Here is a 24136-nt window from a genome sequence, read left to right on the forward strand (position 1 = left end):
CTTCACCACATTCTGTAGTGTCACCTAAATGTATCCAATAGAGTCAATCTGAATGCTGTCATGTTAAAAAAAAAGGTACCAAATCCCTGATCATGCACTTCTTCTCACAACATTCATCCAGCCAGCTCAATCTCTGTTAGTCCCCTAGCCTCACCAACTTCCATACCTCTCATCCTCAAACACACATCCACCATATCCCTCCACCTTCTTGGCCTGCCTCACCTCCTCCTTCCTTCAAATTCACTCAGATATACCATTTTCACCACTCTATTGTTATCCATTCTCTCAATATGACCATACCATCTCAGTACACTCTCTTTGATTCTGGTGTCCACAGACTTCGTCACTCTGAATCTTTCATGAATCACATTACTTTGTATCCTATCCACTGTCTGTACTCCACATACATTGTCTTATAATGCAAGCATGCAGCCTCTAGTATAAAGTTTGGGTCATACTGTCTTCTGTCGCCTCATGGAATATGGTTTTTCTTTTATTTAGTATGATCTTGTTAAATTTTGTGTGTGTCATGCTGGTGGTGGTGTGCTTAGTGTGCGTGTTGTATTTCTTTATTGAAATTTGTTGTTTACTTTTTTATAATTTACTGGTATGCAAATGATCTGGGATTGCACTAATATGGAGTGCATTCCTATGGTGATAATCAAAAGATGATCTTAAGGTAGTTTGGGTTCCATCCACCAGGTGGTGGAAAGTGAATGTATAACATTGTTGAGCTGTGATGCAATGTCTGATAGAGTATTTTACAGGACTGTATTAAAAGAAAGAGAAATAATATTAGATACCCTCACTTGTGTACAAGTTAACTGATCCTCATGGTGGGTGGTCTTGCTTGAGTTGCCATGAATCAGTGATGACATGAAACATTTGCCCAATAAAAAAAGAAAGCAGGCAATGAGAAATAACATCACAAGAATGATGCAAGCCATTAAACATGTGACAATTCATCACACTGTGACAAAATATATCACAAGACACTGTTTCCAAAACAAAGGCTTCAATACCACAATGCAGGACCCCAGTAGATGCTTACCAAGTGCTCTTTCGGGTCTCCTATAACGATATTATTTAACAATACACAACCATGAACTTTACATATATGAAGATAACAGGTTTTATAAAGAAAACAATCAGTCAGTGACAATTATTTTCTCAAGTACATAATCATACCCTATATAAATAGAACAACTTCTAATATAGCACAAAGTAAGCAATTAAATGTGGAAGGGAAAATATGAGCTGTCAGCATATATATATATATATATATATATATATATATATATATAGTCACTAAATGTTGGGAGTTGCTATTTTGCTCTGAGTGACTTGATGCTATGAAGCATTATTTCAGCTTGAACATGTTCACTCATAATACCGTATGTAGTGCAACAAGTACCAAACACTACATATATTAATCAATGTGAATACAGTACTCAGCTAAATGTAGCCTTATCACAATAACTAGAGAGAATTTGAGAGAGAAAAATACAGTTTTCTGAAGCTAAAACAGCAATCCTGCAGAAATGGGACAAACATTACTAACATATGATTATAAATGCAAAGATTAAATTATATGCATACTTCAATTATGGTTAAATTTTTAAAGTCATGCAAAAATGATCATTCATTCAAAGAAATAAATTCTGCCTAAATATGAGATCACAAAATGGCATACAGTACACACACATTCACACTAGCATACAGTTCATTATCTTCACAAATTTTCCATTCACACTTATATCCAAACTTATATATTCATAATAATGTATGATAATATTTATTCATGACAAGTTAAATGACATAACTGTTATGCTTTCAACACATAATATGGAACCAGTTCTAAACATATGCTAAATTACAGTAATTTTTGGCAGTAACTTAAATTAACTAGCAAATATCAAGCAAGTCTCTTACATAATGGTTCCTTCACACATGGATAGGTATAATTAAATATTTCATCTAAATTGTACTTTCTTGCATACTTCAGAGACTTGTTCAGAGTTGCATCAGCCTGTTTGTTAACCTGGAATTTCTTTTTATTGTCAATCGGTCTATGATCAGGATAACACAGCTGCCCATTTTTAATGTTTGTGTCTTTAGACAGACTTCCAGAGACATTATGAATGAAGTCCTTTGGTGGTGTACTTTCAGCAGCTTTCATATGATTCCTGCCTGATACATCTTGTACAGCATATGAAGAAAACAAGCTAGATAATGTTTTCTTTTTGCTATCAAGCATTTTTGTTCCCTTGTAACAAGCCTGATTAGGAACTTTATCTAATTGCCATCCTAGCTGCCTTACATCAGCAACATTTCTTGTAAGGGATTCTTGGTGACTCTCCACATTCCTTTGTTTAGAATCTAATGCCAAACCATCATTTGGTTTTTCAAAATTAGACGATATTTTACAGTTATTAGGTACATCATCTAAAGTGTCTGAGGTTCTGGTAATTCTATTATCATCATTAGCCTCAGAGAAGTCTTGAATATGGTGAGAAGGAACAAAGAATTCTTTTACTGTATGCTGATAACGTATCTCCCAAGGCATAAGCTTAAGAGCAGAGTTAGATCTCCTAAATTTAGTCATACGTGCACTTTCTGGTTTAGAATGCACTTTCACATTTGTTCTCCCCATTATAATTGTCTTAGATCAGTTTATAAACAAGATTTTATAGACAAAAGATGAAACAGATCAATCACAGTGTTTAGAGTACTGTATTGTAAAATCTTTTAATTATTATTACTAATGTACCACAGAACAGAGCATGCACTTTTCTATTACACACAATGGAGGTGGGTGTTCTACTGAAGCCTTGGTGAAAATAAAGTATCACAGTTTGTTCAGAACATCACAAACACTGAGCACGTGCTATGCACACTACTAATATGTTGCTTGATATCATGCAGTACTAGTGTAGAGTAAATATGTTAATGATGCTCTTGCTCTTCAAATATCAGTACAGTACCAGAGAACAATCCTTTCATACCCTCCATCAGCCATTAATAGAAAACTGCAAAGCAAAATTAATCGCTTGTGATCGAGCTTCTCATGTTGTTATTTCATGAACACTGACATTGCCTTCACACTGAGGTGAGGCACTCAAATATATCAATAAAAAACTTATGAACGACAACAGTTTAACATTAAAAATCTATAAAACACCCACTTGCATCCAAAAGGGCTTAAACCAACAGACCTAATTAATTTCAAAATGTTACTAGTCTCAAATAACAATGTCTCAGTACTTTAATAATAACTCTTTGATTTCAGATCATTCAAAAAATAGCAGTAGTAGTAGTAGTAGTAGTCAGGAAAGCATCATTCAACCATGTGGCCCTGGTTCTATCACGTATTGTCATCACAGTTGAGCAAAACCAGGATACTAAGGGAACAATTGTCACAAGCCACTACCACCTCCTTCTCGGTAGAATTGCGGGCGTCCTGGGCAGCTAGTGTATACCGTCCACCACATCGGCAGCTGTGCAAGTACACTCCTCCCTCACGGTCACGCTCCAAATCTTCCAAAAATAATTCTTCACTTACAGGGAATTCTTGGTACAGCTGGAAGAGGAAAAACATGCATTACAGAACTGTACTGGGAGGTGGGAGTGCTGTACTACCATTCTTACTCAAGGCTTAACTTCAAATAGCTCACTCCTAGGGTACTGTGTTTAATGTGTTCTACTGTAAATACTAAATGGGACAGCTCTGCAAATGCAGTTGCTTGCCTGTGATTGATGGGTCTGCTCAGCCAGACTGACAAGGGTTGATTAACAACAATCATAAATTTATCTATCTATTCCAGGAAAAATATATAGGAAAGAAAAGGGAACTGTACTTTGTTTTTGCTGTATTAGAGAAGGCCTTTAACCCCTTAACCGCGGGGCGTCACTTTCGTGACGCTTGGGAGCAAGGGATCATACCGCGGGGCGTCGCTTTTGTGATTCTGTGTTATTTTGAATTCACCCGGGCTTTCCAGTGGGGGCTTGTATCATCTATCAGTACTGACAATGTCCAACACTAGTCAGCACTCCTAATCTCATCTGTACTCCCATCCATTGTTGACAATTTAGCCATTTCTCCCCGTTCTTGACTCCCCTCCCCACCCCCCCTCCATTACCCTATGCTCTCGCCTGCCCGGCCATGCTACGCTAAGTAAATCTTCCCTGGAATTTTTCACTGATTTCATCCATTGAAATAAGCCCTATGTCGTATTCTTATACCAAATAATATATACAAGTAAGAAATCAGGTAAGTGAGAGTGCCATACACCTGGAATTGGCTAATTATCACCTGACAACACCTCACGTGCACTCGTTCGCTAATTTTCGCTGTTTTTTTCCCCTTGAAATATGCCGTATAATCTATTTTCGTAATAAATATACATGTAAGGAGAGAAGGGAGAAGCCTAAATGATATTTACATTCACCTGGAACTACCTAATTTATAATGTATTGTCTAGATTTCCTGCCAATCATATCAGTGCTACACAAAGCTGTTTCAAGATTTAACATTGGTAGCTCTGATTATATATCTCCTAAGTAGGCCTCTAATCTATTTTCGTAATAAATATACATGTAAGGAGGGAAGGGAGAATATTTACATTCACCTGGAACTACCAGATTTATAATGTATTGTCTAGATTTCCTGCCAATCATATCAGTGCTAGACTTAGCTGTTTCAAGAAGTAATATTGGTAACTCTGAATAACCCCTAAAGCAGGCCTCTAGGCTGCCCCTGCGTTATCAGTGTACTCTCATCTTCCGAAGTGAGAGGACGTACGTTTCATCTTGCTGACTTCAAGGCCTTTTTTTCACCCCCATGCAAATGGCTCTGTGACCTTTACCCCCTACTAAACCTCGTGTGGAAAGAGGTAAAGGGCTGACAATTGTGATCTTTCTATTGAGTAAAACAGTGCAAGTGGAATTGTAAATAATGTGTAAATAATGTGTAAACAGCAAGTGAAAGTAATGAATGTAAATATACGTGAACAATGGAAAATAGTTTTATAAGTTATTTCAAGTGACAGTGCACAACAGTGTAAATAAAATAGAAATGTAAATAACGTAAATAAAATAGAGAACGTAAATAGAAATGTAAATGAGTAGTATTATAAGATTACGAGTATATACCCTAGGAGTAATGAAAGTGAAAGTTTCGCTCTAGCATTATCTGAATGCTATGAGTTATGAGAGTGAAGATGAAAGTGACATTCACTCTCAATGCCAGTATACAGGACGAGAAAGTGAATGCTACGTATTTTACTGAAAGAAATTGAATCCCTACAGTGACAATAAACTAATACTACTGAAGGAAACTTATGGATAAAGACTGTAGATATATATAAGTGTTATATAGTAATAGAAATATAAAGTGTGAGGGGTTTTATGAATAATAAATGACAGGCTACCATGAGCGAAATAGTGCCAGTGCGACGATCAGACGCGCTCGTAATTTCCATTGCTTTCACAGTGTTTTTTTTTTTTTAGTATGGATCCCAAACTACTTGAAAATTGTAGAATAGTGTTTATAGTGTTTGTATCTGGCTGTGGTAATCACATTACGGGTTGTCGGGAAGTGTAAAGTGGAGACTTCGTTACCCTACTTCAGAGGTCTCCACAAGTCCTACGGTAACCGACGAAGGCTCAACAATCATTCCAGGAGAAAGCTGAAGGTATGTGCCATAAGCATATGTAATTTTATTATTCCAGGACTAATAACTGATTTTTGGCAAATATTTTTTGAGAGTCTGTCGGAGCCCAAATAACCCCGCGGCACACGCAAGTTATTGGTAAACAAGCCCGCGGTGTAGGGGTTAACAGAGTCCCTAGAGAGGTGGTGAAGTGAGCAATGAGAAAGCTTAGGATCATGGAGTGGCTGGTTAGTGTGGTTATGGCCATGTATGTGGGTGAATGGAGATTTGAATGATGAGTTTTCCATGAATTTTGGAGTGCATCAAGGGTCAGTTTTGAGTCCCTTGTAGTTCATCATGGTACCTGAAGCCCTCTCAAGTGACTTCAGGAATGGACTCCTATAGGAGATGTTGTATGCTGATGATTTGATGCTGATTGCAGAGAATGAAAAGGAGGCTCAGGAAAGATCTAGAAAGTGGTGAGATGGTACACAAGGGCTAAGAGTAAATGAAGATAAAGCAAAACTGATGATATCTGGGGTTGGTGGCGACACTGTCAAAGATGAGGGAGAGTGGCTGTGTGCAACTTGCCACAAAGGCGTGTGAAGTACTTCCATCTTATGCAGTGTTTGTGATAAGTGGGTGCATAAGAGATGTAGTGGTATTGGAGGTAGGCTGCAAGATAATGTTGATTTTACGGTTGCAGCGTGTCTGGGAGACCAGGTGGAAATTGTCAGATGTGAAAGGATTGAACTTGCTGGTGCATCTCTTTAGTGCATGGAAGACTTTTGTTGTTTGGGAGACATGTTATGTGCTGGAGGTGGGGCTGGGGCTAGCTCTAAGGCTAGGATGCGGAATGCTCGGAAGAAGTTTGAGGAGCTGTTGCCTCTCCTGACACTGAGACGGCTCTCCTTAAACGCTAAGGGATCTTTGTATGCAGCATGTGTTAAGACAGTAATGCTGTATGGTAGTGTGACCTGGGCTGTAAAGGAAGAGGAGATTCGCAGGCTCAAACATACAGAAATGACAATGATTAGGTGGATGTGGACTGCATCTCTGAGTGCATGGCCTGGGGTAGGGCTAGGTTTACAATGGAAGAGTTGAGAGGTAGAATGGGACTGGAGTGTATTGGTGTTGTGATGAGGAGAGGTAGACTGAGGTAATTTGGGCATGTGGAGAGGATGGGGGATGATAACTGAGTGCAGAAAGTGAGATGCGTTAATATTAGGGGTCAGGTTGCGAGGGGCAGACCAAAAATGACATGGGACGAAGTCATTAAGTGTGACCTCAGGGTCAAGGGACTGAACAGGGAGGCTGTCAGAGCTCAAGCAGCATGGAGAACTGCCATTAGGTGACCAAGGCTGACACACGCATGTTGCAGCCTTCAAAAAATGAAACAAAATGACCTATCTAATGCCAGACGCCACAATGCTGCATGGGGTGGCCACAAACAAATCATCTCCAAGTCGCCCGGTCCCCTGCCATTTCAATGTTCCGCTCCCAGCTCACACCTCGTTTTCTCATGTACCTCTCCACTTCATCCCTCCATCTCATTCTCCCCCTCCCTCTCCCCTCCTCTGCCTCACTCACATACACTTCCTCATTAGTCTCTCATTCTTCATCCTTCCATATGATCAAACCACCTCAATGTATTTCTCAAAATGCTTTCTATCACATCCACACCACAACACTCTTTCATTTCCTCATCTGTCAGTCTCTCTCTCCATGTAACTCCACATGCTCCTCTCAAGTAACTCATTTCCACAGCTCTCACTCTTGACTTGTGTCCTTCAAACAAGGTCCAAGCTTCACTACCACGCATTAAGAGTAATTTGACAGCTCTCACTCTTGTGTCCTTCAAACAAGGTTCACGCTTCACTTCTATGGTCTCATAATACTGTCATGCAGTCCCTTTTTACGTCCATGCTCACTTCCCTCTTTATCATTACTTTCAAAGAACCAGTAACCTTTCTTCCTTGTTGTACCCTTTCAACCACTTCACCCCTCCAAACTTTCATACTTACTCATCACAGTACCCAAGTACTTAAATGCTTCTTCCTGTCCTTCCCTCCTTCTATTCCTCCACTGCATATGAACCTTGACTTTTTCCATCACCACATGGTGGTCAGAAGATCCACTCCCCCAACCTTGTATGCTCTTGCATCAATTACACACCTTCTCATCCTGTCATCCACACACACATAATCAAACCTTGTCTTCCATTCATTCAGTTCATCACCCACCCTTCTCATCATTCACCATGTATACCTGTGGATCATTTGGTGTCTACAGAGGGTCCTGGCTATCACCAACCCCCACCCCACACAAATGTCCACTACAGCACTGCCATTCTCATCCACTTTTGCAAGCACACTCCACTCACCAACTACTCCATCCACCTTCCCATTCCCTACTTTTCCATTCATATCTCCAATCAAAAACACTCTCTCTTTCAAACTTTTCCAAGCATGCATCCACATTTGCCTAGAACTCTTCTTACACTCTACTTGCACTATTTTGTGTCGGGGGCATACACATTCACAATCGCCCACATTTGCAGTCCTACTTTCAATCTTACCCACACAATCCTTGAGCCAACTGATCCAGAGTCTCCTATATTCTCCTTCCATCTCTTGTACACAACAATACTATACATACTCCTTGTTTTGCCCTCTCATTCTCACGTGCATATATCCCATCCATACTCCCACTCTCTCACACACTCCCCTCTCCATTTAGTCTCAGTTACTCCACATATGTCCATTTTTGCACCCTCAAGCACCTGGACAATTTCTGTCTTTTTCAATGCATCAGTCACATCCTTTACATTTTATGTCGCAATCCATACCATGTCCTTTGTTCGGTCCTTAGTCGTCACCTGCTGGTCAGTCCTGGTCCGAGGCTTCTTGTTTGTATTTTTAGTTAATTGTTTTCCGGGAAGGAGCCTAACCTGCTGCCAACCCACTTGCTGTCACGCAGGGAACATGTGTTGGTTGGTTATAACATAACCACCCTGAACTGTAAATGATTTCCTGGTTTACAGAATATCATTTGGCTTGCTACTCAGTGTGGAGCTACCCTAAAACAAAGTACACTACACTAAGCGAGTGGATGATGGGTGCCCCAACCTGCCTTAAAAACCATAAATGCTGTAGCTAAATACAGTAAACCCCATTTTAACGTTCCCTGCTAAACCGGATATCAGATTTAACAAACATTTTGAGGGTCCCTGGTCAAACTGTCGTACACATTGGATACCTTTCAGTAAATGGGAAAAACCATGTGGACCTATTGGACAAGTTTTTGCATTTAACGTATACTATCCATTACATAGGACATGATGCATGCCTACCAGATCGCTTCTCGCAAGCGGGGTGACTCATAACAGTTACCAATACTGGCGGTGGTTTCCCACCCACTTGGGCTAGTCATAAAGGGAAAGTGAGGTAAGGCTTATCTTGTGGAGAAGTGGGTCTATAATGACCTATAGCTACTCTGTTCACTTTAACTGAATGAAAAATTGCCATCTCTCCATCTTGAATGTTGTGGAGTACCAAGAGCTAAACACTACAATATGGTACCACTCAAGAAGAAAAGCTATAGAAAGAACACTGAACCTTAGCGCTGTTGTATTTTGTCACTGAGCGAAGGGAAACGAGCAACAAATGGAGAAAAATCTCCACCTAGTTAAAATGAATAAACTAAAATCATGGTCCAAGCTTTCTCCACAAAATCTGAGAAGCAGGGGATCAAATAATTTGAGGGATGGATGGAAAGCTGTGGTCAGGATGCACTGGGATCATGGTATGGTAAGGAGGGGCATGAATAAATAATCCTAGTACAGTAAACCCTCATTATACAATGCCTCATTGTACGATATTTCGCTTATACAATGTCAAAATTTTAGTACCCTATGCCCACTATACAATAGGAACGATTTGCAACGATGGATCATCCGCGGCTCAGTGAACAGCGAATGTGCAGACGCAACAAAAACGTCCTCACACTGTCGGCATTAGACCACACACACTTGTCCACCGGTCCAGCCTCATTAGCTAGCCCTGCCCAGCCAGCCAGCCCTGCCCAGCCAGCCAGCCCTGCCCAGCCAGGCAGTTCTGACATTGATGAGTGAGGGCTGTGAGTCCCTGTGACTGTGAGGCCGAGTAGGGACAATTCGCCATCAGGACGATTCCCCATCATTTATTTACATATCAGTTTATTTAGCAAGTACACTAGTTTTTTAATTATGTAAGTTATAAAAGTGATGGTGGTTTACTGTTTATATAGTAAATGTAAAATATGGCATCAAATCATGGGCATTAAATGAAAAATAATAATATATTGAAACGTGAATCAGCTGATTTATGATCGATCCTTCATCTTAGCATAAGGCTACATACGAGAAATTGGCATTTATATAAATGCCTAATTACCTTAAGCGAACGATCGACATACTTTGGAATTATACAAATAATCTTCATGTTATGTCTATATAAATGTTTCGGGATATTTCGTCATCAAGTCAATTCGCCATCACAACAATAACAAGACAATTCGCCATCAGGACTTTTCGTCGTCAGGATGATTCCCCGTCGTTTATTTTCATATCAGTTTATTTAGGAAGTACACTAGTTTTTTAGTACTGTACTTGTACCTCTTCAAAGTCGTTTTAAAATATACCCAGGATGTTGTAGTACCAATGGAAATTAATGAAAACAGCTGTGGGTGATGCTAGAACATAATTCAAAGTCAACTACAGCAAGGTAGAAACAAGTTAAATATTGTCTAAAAGTGCAACTTACAAATGATATCCAAAGCCAATGCTACTGAATGAAAATAGACTTTGATAGATCCCCCTGAGAATTAGTTATTAAAGTATCAGTTAATCAGTAATAAGTATGTTTATAGAATGACGGGGAATTGTCCTGACGGGGAACGTCCATATTATGACGACGAATTGTCGACTTCATGGCAAATTGTCTAGGAACCACATAAACAACCGTTGCTTGCTTCAGTAAATGTAAGATCTACTGTATACTGTAGTTTTCATGCTTTTTTCTCTTTATTCACTATTAATGTGTTACTTTAAATGTTTAAACATAAGGATATTTCATGTATGTGAGTGCTAAGGCGTGTGTAAGTGAGAGTTTAGGCACGTCTGGGAACGTATCCCCATTGACTCCATGTTATAATGGGATTGCTATACGATGGATTGCTTTACGATGGGGTTTTCAGGAACGGAACCCCATCGTATAATGAGGGTTTACTGTACTGTATACTGTTGACATACTGCAGGGCAGGGGGATGGGGGGGAGGGAGACACACTAATGAATGAAGAATATAAGTGATGTGTAGAGGATGCAAGGCAATGGAGGCACTCACCTTGATATAAAATGGGCATCTGGCAGGAATACATTTTAGCAACTAAAGAATTGAGGGGCCTGGCAGAAATATGACTGCAAAGCCATGGGTGAGAAAAGCAAATGCCAGAACAATGATTACGAGGAACCCAGTTAGTAATCACAACCTGGTAGTTAAATCAGCGGGTATTCTCCAAGCTGTGTTACTGTACGTGAGGAAGTGAAGGATAGGTTTTTGAATGTACTACTACTTGTGCTGTCAGAATTGGGTTGGGTACATATGAGATCTCAGTGGTGGATGGCCTCTATGGGCAAGCAAGCGAACAATCTCAGGGATATATGGAAGTGAATGGTGGGCTGGGATAAAGCACTAAGAACACTGAAGACAAGAGAATACTTAGTCAGTGTTAACATGGTTGCAAATAATACAATGAGAAATGACTATGCAGACTGACTGGGCTATACATATTTGCCAGTGTATAAGGCTGACCTGTGTATAAGACCACTCCCAAAACAGTATTTCCATAAAAAATGTGGGTTAAGAGGTATACTTTGTGCATAAGACAAGCCCCCAACTCTTTAGACAGACACTGGGAGCTTGCTGCCCCAGTAACCCCAGCCCTTTATCACTCTTCCCACTAACCAGTGAAGTGATACTGTATTAATAACACGATGCTAGGCAACATAGCCTTTGGTTGGTTTTACTTTAAACCAGCTTCCTCTATGGGTTTTACAGGCTATCTAAGCTGCATGTGCCACTTCAGATATCAAAATGGATTATACACTTAATATCTATTCTATCTATAGCCCGACGCCCTAATGCCGCAAAGGGTGGCCGCAGACAAAACGCCTCCAAGTCACTCTGTCACCCACCATTTGACTCCCCTCCCCCCAACTCACCCCCCCCTCCCTCATATACCTCTCAACTCCATCCCTCCACCGCATCCTCGGTCTACCCCTCCCTCTCCCTCCCTCCACCTCACCTACATACACCCTCTTAGTCAGTCTTTCATTCTCCATCCTCTCCACATGTCCAAACCACCTCAGTGTATTTCTCCTAATCTTTTCAACCACATCCACATCTACCCCACAACATTCCTTCACTTCTTCATTCGTCAACCTGTCCCTCCACGTCACTCCACATGCTCCTCTGAAGTAACTCATTTCCACTGCTCTCTCTTGCCTTGTTCCCTTCTTGCAAGGTCCACGCCTCGCTTCCATATGTCAGGGTAGGGATCACAATACCATCATGCAGTGACTTCTTAACTTCCATACTCACCTCCCTATTTCTCATCACTGCTTTCAGTGTACCAACAACCTTCCTTCCCTGCTGTACCCTTTCATTTACTTCATCCCCCAAAGTTCCATCCTTACTCATCACACTACCCAAGTACTTGAATGCACTCACATTCTCCATATCCTCACCATCCAACCTCACTGCACACTCTGTGACTTCATTCCTCTCAAACACCATAACTTTACTTTTGTTGACATTAACTTTCAGCTTCCTCCTCCTACACACTGTCCCAAATTCATTCACCAAACCTTGCAACTCCCATTCATCTTCACTCAACAATACTGTATCATCAGCAAACAGCAACACCGGAAGCTTCCAAATCTCACCCTCATTCATTAGGGCCACCCCCACATCCACTGCCCTACCTTGAACCTCCTTTACAACCCCATCCATATATATAATAAACAGCCATGGAGACATTACACACCCCTGTTTCAGTCCCACATTGAGATCAAAGAACTCACTCAGCTCACCATCCACTCGCACCGTAGCCCTAGCTCCCTCATACATACTCTTCACAGCACTCAACAATTTCCCCTCCACTCCCTATATTCTTAATACCTTCCACATACCTTGCCTATCTATTCTGTCATAAGCTTTCTCCAAGTCCATGAAGGCAGCATACACTTTCCTTCCCTTCTCTAGATACTTCTCCACTAAACATCTTAGAACAAATATCTGGTCTACACACCCTTTTCCCTTCCTAAATCCCCCTTGTTCTTCTCCAACTAGCTCCTCTGTCATATGCCTAACCCTATCAATGAGTATTCTACCATATATTTTACCAGTCACACTAAGAAGGCAAATACCCCTATGGTTACCACATACTTCTCTCTCCCCTTTTCCTTTGTACAGAGGAACAATTATACCTGATTTCCAGTCCTCTGGAACCCTTCCCTCTTCCCAAGCCAATCTACACAACTTCCATATCCACTCCACAACAATCTCACCCCCGTACCTAAGCATTTCACCACACACTCCATCAATTCCTGGGGCCTTTCCCAGCTTAATCTTCTTCATCGCTTCCACTACTTCCGACCTACTGATCTCTTCCTCCCTCCTCTCATCTCTTCTTCTCCCAGCCATTCCCCAACCACTTATACTCACACTGCTCTCACTCTCTACATTCAACAAATCCTCAAAGTGCTCCTTCCATCTCCTCACTTTCTCTCTCTTCTCCACCAACAATCTATTATTCCTATCTTTCACTCCCCTACTATTTCCCCTTTCACACTGCCTTACTTTCTTTACCTCCTTCCAAAACAATTTCTTACTCTCCCTCCATTTCACACTCAGATTCCTCCCAAACTCTTCATCCACTTTCTTCTTACTCTCCTTCACCAGTCTCTTAACCTCCCTTCTCCTGCTCACATATACCTCTCTCTTCTCTCTCTCATCTTCTCCCCTACCTCTACTCGCAAACCATTCACCATATGCCTTCTTCTTTTGTTCCACAGCTCGTTTCACCTCATCATTCCATCATGCTGTCCCTTGCACACCCTTGCATCTCCTCCTCACTCCACAAACTGCCTCACACGCTGCGCTTATCTCTTCCGTGAATATCTTACATACGTCTTCCACCCCTTCCACCTGCTCTAGCTCATACCTTCCCAATCTTTCTTCCACTATGCTCTTATACTCTGTCCTTTTCTCACTATCTTGCAATTTCTCCACTCTTCTCACAGGAGCTGCTTCCTCCTGTCTTCCCCTTCGCCTCCTCAACACTTAATATACAAGTATAAATTCACACTGTATTAAAACCTTAAAATCATGTTACCGTGAATTTTACACAATAGGTTAATGGAAAGTTACATTTTATTAAAGTCATCACATCAACTGTCAGAGATTAAAAATCTTCAAAATCTGTATCATCCACATCTGACATCATCAGTTCATCAACTTCATCCTGGGTTAAAGTTTACAGTTCTTCACCGTAAGGATCAAACTCTGAATTCAAAGGCATAGCTTCGGCATCAGCTTCCTCTTCCTCATCCGCCCATTAAATATCACCTTCTATGCACTCCACCGAATTGGATATTCCACATTTCTTGAAAGCGTTGATGACTGTTTCCACAGAAATGTCACTCCATGCCTTGATGATAAAATCACACAGCACATCCGTACCTGGAGCACGAATATTCCCACCACTTGTATACGACTTTTTACCACTGATCATCCACTCATTCCATTGCTCAAGGATGCGGTCTTTGAATAGTTTGTTCAGACAGACATCAAGTGGTTGCAGGACTGAAGTTAATCCACCAGGAATAACAACAATGTCACTGTTGGTAATGAGCCCTGCTTCACATCTGGCAACCCTGTGCTCAGTGGTAATTTGTAAACAACCCAGCCAGTTGCTGCCGAGACACACAATGGTGTTCATGGTGTGGGCTCAGCAGGTTACTCATCTTTCTTATGTCCTCATGGCCATATCCATGGAGATATTTTTTTAATAAAAATTTGCCTTCATATAGTAAACAAGTTGTGTTTGATGATGTTAGTAATTTCAACAGTTTTTGACAGTATATGTACTGTATTCAGGGAAACAAGGGTCAAGGTGAGTGTTTGGCAATGTTCCCCATCACTCCTATGGATCCCATCACCACAGGATGTCGAGGTTAGGATTTTATACCTGGTGTTTAGGACGACCCCCAATTTTGGGTATATTTTAATGAGGTTCAAGAGTCACCCTATACACAGGCAAATACAGTACTTAATGTGCATGATGTGAAACTGAAGCAAAATTAAAGGAAAGAAAAAGGCTGTCCTGAGAAGAATATGGAGGCCACGGAAACCACATGTTAACCCATTACTGTACATGAGGGGAATGTTCTTTTTATCTTACCCTGCCTGATGCCAGATTATTTTATTTGTATTTAGCAGGATGTCTCAGGTTGTAGCATATATTTCATGACTAGATGTGCAGAGTGGAAATGACAGAATGAAACAGTGTTAGCGGTGTAAGGGACCAGTGGGACACACTAAAATATGGGCCCCTAATAACAATGGATATGTATATGGTTGGAAAAAGGAACCACCTAGGCATAATATGTGAAGGTGGAATAATATAGTTGGCAGCCCAACAGACAGAGAGAGAGAGAGAGTACCAGCACCTTGCACTGTCATTTACTGTAGTCTACCATGTTCCAATTCAAAATTTAAACATTTAAGCTGTTAGATGGAAGTTGGTTTTGTCATTAAATAGCATGGGTGCACTGTTGGGTAATGGTTATATTTCATAATTTTATTTCTGCTTCACATACAGCTGTTGTTACCACTTTAATTTTTCACCAAATATTTTCATTAAGCTATACAAGTATATGGCAGCTTTACAAAGTCATTGCATGATTTTACAGTAACCTTTATTGCTTTGTCTGTTTATAGCTGTGGCCAGAGATGAAAGAATACTATAAACATATTGCCTGAAAATTCTAAGCAGTAGCTAACACATGTAGCCCTCAGTCAGAAGAGTGATTCATCCAACCTATGGAACATGAGCTTCTCACAATACAGTTATCTATTTGATGCCCATTTTCAGGTCTGTCTTCACTGAACTCCACCTATTTTTGCCACAGCTTGTCAATACGCTCGACCCTCGATTTCCCGCACTAAAAGGGGGGAAATCTTGTCCAGTAACCACAAAAGTCAGGGAATCGCAAAAGTCCGGGGGTCACGGCCCATTCCCGTACATTTACCACACTCGGTCCAGCAATCGCCAATATTCAGTATCCGCCCTGGACTTTTACCACACTTTGTCCAGCACTCAGTACTACATGTATCAACATAAGTAACATACAAAACATGGTTTAATATAATAACAATATATGACTGCATAAAAAGAAATATAAATATATTTAACTTACTGTACTGTATGTACTTACTGTACTGTACTGTAGAGAGGATGTAGGTGTATGCTGTGACCGCATAGTGGTTCCCCAAATAGCTTAAACACTTTGAGGTCAGACATGACATCCATCGGTGAATCTGTAGCACCACTGGAGTCGTGCTGAGCTACAGGTAAGCTGCTTGGCTCAGGAGGAGATGGCTTGGCAGTGGCAGACTGGCTCACACCACCGGAGCCTAATTCAGAAGAAAGCAACTGGGTGTGCGCAGCTTGAAAACTGGTGGCAAACCTGGTGCTGCATCACAATAGTTTTTGCACAGAGAAGGCGAAGCTGGTTGCAATGCTCCTGCAAGCCCTTGTTGGTGCTGTTTGCCACAAACTGAAGTAGCGTATCTGCACATTCCCTGATCACAGACATCTTAACAGTTGTTGGCTACTCGACATCATTGTCCTCACTGTTGTTGCTCTGCTTTCCAATCACTGCTGCCACTATCTGTTGCTTGGACAATATTTCATGCCCCTCTGCATCTTCATTTTCTTCTATCCACTCATGAATGTCATCTAGCGTAACTGCATTTTCCCCACCCCTATGGAAAAGTGCATGGATGTCTGATGCCTCGAACCCCTCAAAATCACAGTCATAATCTTCATTCTTGAGGATTTTTTTCCATGCGTTGGTAACCATTGAATGCTTAACGTCATTCCACGCATCAGCCAAGTTGTGGATGACGAAGCCAATGTTATATGCTTTAATATTCTCCGGGGTTCTCTTCCTTCTTGCATCTTCTCCCTTGTCAGCCTCAGTCTCCAACACAACCAGCAATTCATCAAGATATTTTCTCTGGTACCTCTGCTTAAATGAACTGATTATGCCTTGATCCATGGGTTGGATCAATGAGGTGGTGTTTGAGGGTAAAAACATGCATTTTATCTTCCTGTCAGCACTCTGCAAAACTGGGAGGGGTGGGCGGGGGCAATGTCCATTAGCACTAATGCCTTCACTTCTGCAGGTGGGATTTTCAGCACCTTTTTCTGGTGGTTCCTTATTTCAGGCACCAGGTGATGATGGAACCAGTCTTCACAAATCCAGCTGGTGAACCACGCATTGCTAGAACTGTAATAATGGACAGGAAGCTTGTTCAAGCAGTCCTTGAGGGCCCTGGGTTTCGCAGACCTCCCCACGATAGCCAGTCTGAGCCTGTGTGTACCTGACGCTTTACCACCACACATCACTGATAACTGTTTTTTATCAATCTTTTTACCTGGAACCTTATACTCGTCCTTCCTTAACTGAGTATTATTAGGCAAGGATCTCCACGTTACCCCAGTCTCATCCACATTGTAAATTTGACTCACTGATAAATGTTCACACTTAATAAGATCATCTAACTTCAATCTAAATGGTTCAACACTGTCAACATTGGTACTGGCATCCTCGCCTGATACTTTCACACTATGGATGCCGTGGCGTTTCCTAAAATGCCACAGCCATCCGTCATTTGCCTTAAGATCGGCAATACCCATGTGTGCAGCAAGCTTTGCAGCACTGGCAGCCACCTCCACACCACTCACTGACACACCACAAGCCCGCTGCTGAATGTAGCTACTACTTGTGCACAGCAGCATCTAAGTCAACACTCTTTAAACTTTTCTACCACATCCACTCTTCTCTGGCCCAGACACAGAAAACTTCACAGCATAACTCTGCAGCTTTTCGTTTTTCTGATGTCAGATACAGTCTGTTTTTTAAACCATACTCTTTGCACACCACACCGACTGTCTTCCCAGCCTCAAGTTTCCTTATTAACTCAAGTTTTAGGGACACTGAGAGGTGCACAGGCTTCCGCGTGCGCTTGGGACACTTTCATAGGGATTGGTGGTGCCATCCTGGAGTTAGCCCTATAGCCTAAACAGCTCAAATAATGGTCAAATGTAAGGTCGGAGTGCAGCCGCTTTACAGCATGAGACAACAGTAAAGAAATATGTCTGGCGCGCACATGGCCACCTAGCGGGTGGCCCGGACATTGACCAGGGAACAGAACGGATTACTGCGCGCGGGTAGTTTGAAACGTAAGTTTTGGTATTTTGTCCAGGAAATCAGAATTCTGGGAAACAGAGGTCCGTAAAGTCAAAGGTCGAGTGTACATTATACTGTATTGTAACTACTGAATTCAGAGTGCTAACCTTCTCTCGCTTCAGCTGATCATCATATTCTCGCCTCTTCTGTGTATCTCCAAGGATGTGCCAGGCTTCAGTCACTTTGAGAAACTTTTCCTTTGCTCCGTCAGTAGCTGCTTTGTCTGGATGATACTGCCTTGCTAATTCCTGGTACTGGTGACGTATTTCAGTTTCACTTGCATCTTGACTCACTCCAAGGACATCGTACAAAGTCATCTAAAACAGATGGTACACAGTTATACTGTACAGTATTCTGCACCTAAAAAGAAGATGAAATGTAGCAATGCAATACCTGTATTTGTAAATTAATATATTGATCCCTATGGCTATGGTGGGTGAAAAAAACTAAGGAAAATTTTTAGTTTAGTTCTACATTCTTGCAAGGCATTGCTAATACTGAAAAGTGTACTTTGACACTATTGTTCTAAACATGGAAACTGTGTAATGGCTGGCAACGAAATATAAACAATAATAACTAAGTACAAAGATGGTAGCTACATATGACTGAAATTCCACATACCCTACTCTCCTAGAACCATAAACTATCTATCTATCTATTGCCAGACGCCTCAATCCCGTTTGGGGTGGCCACAAACAAATCGCCTCCAAGTCGCCCTGTCCCCCGCCATTTCACTGCCCTGCTCCCAACTCACACCCCCCTCTCTCATATACCTCTCCTCCCAATCCCTCCATCTCATCCTCGGCCTCCCCCTCCCTCTTCCCCCCTCCACCTCACTCACATACACTCTCTTCGTCAGTCTTTCACCCTCCATCCTCTCCACATGGCCAAACCACCTCAGTGTTTTCCTCATAACGCTTCCTATCGCATCCACATCCACACCACAACGCTCCTTTATATCCTCATTCATCAGCCTGTCTCTCCACGTGACTCCACAGGCTCCTCTTAAATAACTCATTTCATAAACTAACTTAGAACAAATGAAGTGCCAAAAAATTTAGAAATATGCTGAATGGCCAAATGTGATATCAAAGAAACCCAGAAAACAGTATTCACACAAACTTTTTAAAATCGTAACATTAAGGAATAGCGATAATTAAAATTTGAAGTGCTGTACAGTATTATATTAGGACCTATGCCAAGTTTGGGACTGGAGGATGTGACTTTCACAGCTAAGCTTGATACCATAAAGTTAAGTTTATTTACACACACATAAACAACCCCTTTAGTAAAGTAGCAGGACTGAACATTCACAGACTTCATCATTTTAGTAACAGATGCACTCCTGTAAGGATGAAAACTTTATTCTAACAATTTCTCTCACAAATCACTGATAGCCTAATCCAACCTAACCTAGCATCTTTACAAAGCATTGGTACTGTGGTGAAAATCACAACAAAATGCCAAAAATCACAGCAAAATAGCAATGTCCATGTGGGAGACCATTTCCACAGTAATCAGACAGACACATTCTAGCTTGGTGAAGCAAAGATGAGTTGTGAGAGGTACACAGAATAAAATAATGGTAGTTATATAAGACAAACTAATAGCATAGGCCTAGTGGCTACAAAAACAACAAAATTCACCATATACATTTCCACAGGTGTTTCCCCCTCCCCCATTTCAAAGCTGTCAAGATCTGGGATAAGGATGCCAAAGCTGAGGCTAAAGGGTTTCAAACCAAGAAGTGAAGGATGCAATGCTTAAGAGGGAAGTACTGTATGCAACCTTCATGATCAGCCATCAGGTAAGATCCAGTTACATCTGGCTTGTGTACCACCAACTGTACTATTATTTCCACAAGCACCCATTCCCTAAGCTTTCACCTCACTGTGCTGCATACAAATTGGCTTGTTCCCATTTTTTTGTATCTTCAATATCATAACATGCAAAACTACCTATGATTTTAATTTTTTTACATATCTTTTATTTTCCAAACTCAGAACTTGGCTTGGATTAATTTTTTTTTTTTTTTCCAAAACTCCTAATATTTCTTTGTTTCCATGATTCAATAGTTTAATAATGATGTTCGTGCATTAAAAACTTACATTATCTCAACTCTTCAAAGTGCTCCTTACTTGGGGTAGTGTACAGCTGATATAGCCCATGGAGAGTCTCCCATAACTTAAAATCAAACAACATCAACAGCGTATTTGCACAATGAAATTTTGGCTTTAAAAAATACATGATCGTATGGCTGCACAACTGAACTCAATAATTCCTATACCGTACCAAACAAAGTTACTTTGCAGTTGGTCAAAAGTCTCAGCAAATATTTTGTTACTGAGATATACAGGCCACACAAAAGGCTATTAAATCTCTGTAAGCATGTAGCTTCTCATTCACAATCTGGAAATCCCAATAAAGAAACTGGCATCAAACCTACTACAAGCCCACAAGTATGAGTTTCATCATGCAACAACTGAGATGAATATAACCGTTACATCTAATCTTCAACATTAAAAAAAAAAAAAAAAAAAAGTGGTCCTTCTGGCTCTAAAATCTTTAACACAATCAAACTGTTGAAAATTTGTTTGAAATGGGGCTGTACGCTAATCTACATTATTTTCATAGTAATACCAAAAAGAATGTGTACCCACTTGACACCAAAATATAAGAATTTGGTTTTGTGTACTCAAAACACTCTACTCACATCTTTTGAATTATCCATACAAAACTTAGCCTCTTTCAAACACTATAATTTCGGCTGCAAAAATAGAAAAATAGCTAATTCCAAAAATAGCTGTGGTGGGACGCCCAACTCTTTCTTCCTCCCCTCCACGGCCTCCCTCTCCACACCTATGACACCATAAAAGATTTGGCAATGTGGTACTATAAATATTCTTGACTTTATTGATCAATGAGCTAATTTACCGTATGAAGGATTTGGAGAGAATAAGAGTGGCAGGAGATTAATCCACTCGAGATGAAGCCGACCTGTTTGTTTACGAGTTGTGTTCAGCCTCCCTTTATCAGTTCGATTTTATTTAGTTTAATTTAATATTTCATAGAAAGATATTATTATAATAACTGAAGTAACTTACGTGAATAATTTACACAGATAATTATATATACATGCACACGGAAAAAAAAAAAAAATACTGTAGGCCTCGCGTAACCGTTTTCCTTCCAAGTATGGGATAACTTGGCTATTTTTCGCTTGGCTCCTACCTGCCTTCAGCGACATATTCCTAGATACTGATCTTGAATCTTATACTGTGTGGCGAATCAAGGAATTAGAAAAAAAAAAAAAAAAGACCTTATGTTTTTGTAAATCCTGGTCAGGCGAGTGCTCAGATAAAATAAAAAGACAAATATTCCGTTTGAATATCAAGCTCAAAATTTTTTGCATTAATTTTTTATATTGCTTATAAGTAGCGGTGACGGCCACTTTTAAGTGAGAAATCCTTTTTCTATCAAAATGTCTGTATCACACGAAAATAGCCACAAAAACAGGGTGCGTATAGGCCGACCTCTAGCGTACCTCTAACTATAGGTCGGCATTATTTTCCATCACAGTAACAAGAGTTTAATTTTTCAGAAATTAGAGTGCTTTACTTAGATGAAATGAGATTAACTTATTAAAGAATCTGGGTGTTGTGTAAACATCATTGGAAACCAAATAACTATTCTTCACCAAATGCGTAATTCACTTGTGGTGCACTCCATTATTAAGAGTTAACTGCGTTCGACCATCATCCACTCACTTGATGTAGTGCTGCCTACTTCCTTAGCTTTTATCATTCTTTTTCTGTGCCTGCCCTCCTCTCTTCCTATTTCTCTTGTCTTTCCTGTCACTTCTTATTCCTTTTCTTTCCTTTACAGGTGGCTTTACATTGAGTGACAAGCCAAATGGTTTCCTGTAAGCCAAGAAACCAATTACAACGCTGGGTGGTAACCATATAACCAAACCATACGTGCTCCCTACGTGTCAACAAGTGGGTTGGTGGAGGGTTGGTGCCCTTCCCTGTAAAACAACTAACTCAGTGTCAAATGGCCACCCTTTGCGGGATTGTGGTGTCTGGCAATAGATAGATAGATAGAACTGCGTTCGACTAGAACAATAAACTACAAGCCCTTCTCCCCTCCCCCCCCCCGACGTCCACCCATCACAGCTATCCTTAAACAGATCTAATGGAGTTCATGTAGATAGGTCTAAATTAGGATATCACCCATCCTTCTACCTTAGATTTAGGCTGGGTGGAATCACGGACGACATGTGCCCAGCCTGTAGAACAGGCCCACAGAGTATACGAGAATCATACATAATGGAGCACTGCACCTGTTACATTGGCCATTGACATATCGCAGTGCCCCCCCTTCCCGCACGCCTGTGTGTGTGTGTGTGTGTGTGTGTGTGTGTGTGTGTTCTTACCTAATTGTTCTTACCTAATTGTATCTTTACAGGAATGAGTCAAGCTCTTACTGTCCCGTGTCTTAAACCATATTTATCGTACATATCCTTAAATTTGTGAATTGTTTTGGCACACACTATTTCATTCGGTAGTGCATTCCATTGATCAATTGCTCTGTTTGGGAAACTGAATTTCCTTAGGCTACGTCTTTATCACCTCTCTTCTTATGCAGTTTTTTGCAGTGTCCTCTTGCTGATGCTTCTCCATATGTTAAGTAATCATTTATGTCTATTTTCTCCTTTTTTACATTCTGTATTGAACCATTTCTGTATTTTCTTATCTGTTTCTTTGTGCTGTGGGATGTACTTCTGGACTCCTATTTCATAAAATTCACAAAAATTTTTATATACAGTATTTAAATCTTGTCCTCTAAGCTCATTTTCCCAATCAACTTCTAAGAAGTACTTCTTTAGGTCTTGATAATTTCCCTTTTTATAGTTTAGGCTCTTTTTGTAACTGTCATTGCTGTTTACTATGTCATATGCTATCCTGAAGTTAAAATTTAGTACTGCATGATCGCTTTTGCCGAGTGGAGGGTGATATATTAAACTGTCAATATCATTTTCTTGCCTAGTAAATATTAGATCTAGCACTGAAGGTACATCAACTCCTCTTTTTCTGGTGGTTTCCCTCACATGTTGCGTTAAGAAAAACTCTTGTACGAGATCCAGGAGCTTTTGGTCCCAACAGCTTTCTTGGCTATTTATATCTAGAGTATTCCAATTTATATTTGTATTGAAGTCCCCAGTTAGTATAATTCTTTCCGATTTCGCTTCCATTTTATGTAGTAATGATCTTATACTCTGAATTGTACTGTTTGCCAGGTCCTCATATTCGTCTCTTTCCCATGTGTTTGATCTGGGTGGCATGTACAAATTGGCTACAATTGCTTTACCTTCAGATGTGTCGATCTCTACTGCAATCAGTTCTACTTGTGATGGTATATCTAGTTTTATTTCCTTGACTTTTAGATTTTTCTTAGTTAATATTATAATTCCTCCTCCTTTTTTTAAATTTCTGTCTCTTCTCCATATATTGTATTCCTCTAAGTTTAGTCCGTCATTGGATATCCTTGGTGTTAATTTTGTTTCAGTTAGGCATAATATTTGTGGTTCATTTTCTCTGACATAATCATTCATCTCTAGTAATTTAGATACCATTCCATCCACATTTGAGTACATCAACTTTATCCTCTTGTTATATATTTGTCATGACATGGTTCTACTACCTTCCTCCTTTTTCTTTCATCCTGTTTGTGTACCACTTTCGTACCTGCAATCCTATTACTTTGTAAAAAAATTTCTTCTTCTTCTCTTCTGATCTTCCCTCATTTTATGTTTTTGCTTCCTCCCTTTTCTCTTTCAGTAATTCCAGTTCCTCTTGTGTTAGGCATCTTTTTATCCATATATTTTTGAACTCCTCTTTTTCCATA

The 24136-nt window shown here is 40.4% G+C and overlaps 1 protein-coding gene across 3 annotated transcripts; it reads right to left on the reverse strand.

Moving 5' to 3' along the window:
• Positions 1-1198: 1198 nt before the first annotated feature.
• Positions 1199-21235, reverse strand: LOC145392511 (dnaJ homolog subfamily C member 24-like). Of its 3 annotated transcripts, XM_080266904.1 has the most exons (4): positions 20943-20964; positions 20338-20413; positions 18337-18546; positions 1199-3580 (listed from the first exon to the last, which is right to left on the reverse strand). In XM_080266904.1, exons 3-4 carry the CDS (start codon positions 18544-18546, stop codon positions 3365-3367), a joined length of 426 nt encoding a protein of 141 aa, XP_080123030.1. In that variant the 5' UTR covers positions 20338-20413; positions 20943-20964; the 3' UTR covers positions 1199-3364. The 3 variants fall into 3 exon arrangements, with proteins under 3 accessions (XP_080123030.1, XP_080123029.1, XP_080123027.1); XM_080266903.1 differs by lacking the exons at positions 20338-20413; positions 20943-20964 and adding an exon at positions 21164-21235; XM_080266901.1 differs by lacking the exon at positions 20338-20413 and having other exon boundaries at positions 20943-21079.
• Between the last annotated feature and the right edge of the window lie 2901 nt (positions 21236-24136).

This window comes from Coenobita brevimanus, chromosome 22 (assembly GCF_032717465.1).
Source record: "Coenobita brevimanus isolate Jiangsu-jjx chromosome 22, ASM3271746v2, whole genome shotgun sequence".
In the NCBI taxonomy this organism is placed as follows: Eukaryota; Metazoa; Arthropoda; class Malacostraca; order Decapoda; family Coenobitidae; genus Coenobita; species Coenobita brevimanus.